Source organism: Microtus ochrogaster, chromosome 10 (genome assembly GCF_000317375.1).
Source record: "Microtus ochrogaster isolate Prairie Vole_2 chromosome 10, MicOch1.0, whole genome shotgun sequence".
NCBI lineage: Eukaryota > Metazoa > Chordata > Mammalia > Rodentia > Cricetidae > Microtus > Microtus ochrogaster.
Window position 1 is genome coordinate 49,429,377 of NC_022016.1, and position 1,143 is coordinate 49,430,519.

At 51.2% G+C, this 1,143-nt stretch overlaps 1 protein-coding gene across 2 annotated transcripts in view; it reads left to right on the forward strand.

Annotated features, from left to right (window-relative positions):
- Ncmap (non-compact myelin associated protein) overlaps positions 1 to 1,143 on the forward strand; it is a 34,190-nt gene that overhangs the window by 29,414 nt on the left and 3,633 nt on the right. For both annotated transcript variants that reach the window (XM_026782385.1, XM_005353050.3), the window contains exon 4: positions 1,043 to 1,127. In XM_026782385.1, the coding sequence (XP_026638186.1) occupies positions 1,043 to 1,127 (85 nt within the window). The remainder of the gene's footprint in view (positions 1 to 1,042; positions 1,128 to 1,143) is intronic.

A 1,143-nucleotide genomic window follows, 5' to 3' on the forward strand; every position in this document is an offset into this window, starting at 1 on the left:
AGAGAGAGAGAAAGGGGAGGGAGTCTTGCTGATCTGTCCCGCAGAAGTTGGGAGCTATGTTGGGGCTGATAAGCAGACTCAGACAGACACAGTGGCACACGTCTGCAATCCCAGTCCTTGGGAGACAGAGGAGGAGAATTGGGAGCTCAAGGTTATCCTGGGCTACATGGGAGTCAGCTCCTTACTGCTGTGCCAGAACATCTGAAAAAACTCAACTTAAATGGGGAAAAGATCTGTGAGGACTCAGGGCTCAATCCTGGTGGCTTGTGTCTGGGCTCAGTCTTCATGGCTTGGGTCCCGGCTCAGGTCTTGGTCCTGGTGACTTGACTCCACCACTGTGGGCCTGAGTTGAGATAGTGTCATTCAGAGAGGGCATGGTGAGTTGCCCCTCATGACGGTTGGGAGGCAGAGAAAGATAGAGTGGAAACATGGCAAGATGACCTTCAAAGACCCCAGTGACCCACTTCCTTCCGTCAAGCCCCTCCCCCATACAGTTTCTGTCATTGCTCAATAATGCCATCCAGCTATAAATCCAGTGGCTTAATTGATTGAGGTCCTCATGTTCCAGCCAAAGGTCAGCAATTCAGCCCACCAGCTGGGGTCAAACCATAAGCGTGTGAGGTTTGGGGAGACACTTTATGTCTAAATCATTGGTGACAAGTGCCCACTGGGGGCCTCCCAATCTGCGTGTCTGCTCAAGTCCTCACCGTCTCTGCTCTCTCGTAGTCTGTATTTTAATTAATTCACTTTTTATTGTGTGTGTATGTGATGTGTGTGCGCATTTGTTTATGCATGTTCATGTTAGCATGAGCATGCCGTGACACATACATGGAGGTCAGAGGGCACCCTCTGTCTCAGCCCTGCCCTTCTACCTGGCCGACAACAGTCTCTCTGTTGTTTTCTCCCATCACACGTAAGCACACGCCAGGTTAGGAGTCTGCAAGCTTCTGGGGATCCTCTTGTCTCTGCCCATGTGGTTTCTGGGGACTCGTCTGTGTTTGCCAAGTGCTTCTACCCACTTTCGGTTCCCTCTTTTCTGCAGGTTCTGGGGCCATCGTGGCTGCCATCGTGGTGGTCGTCATCATCATTGTCACCTTGGTTCTCATCCTGTTGAAGATGTACAACAGGTACAGAATGCCCAGG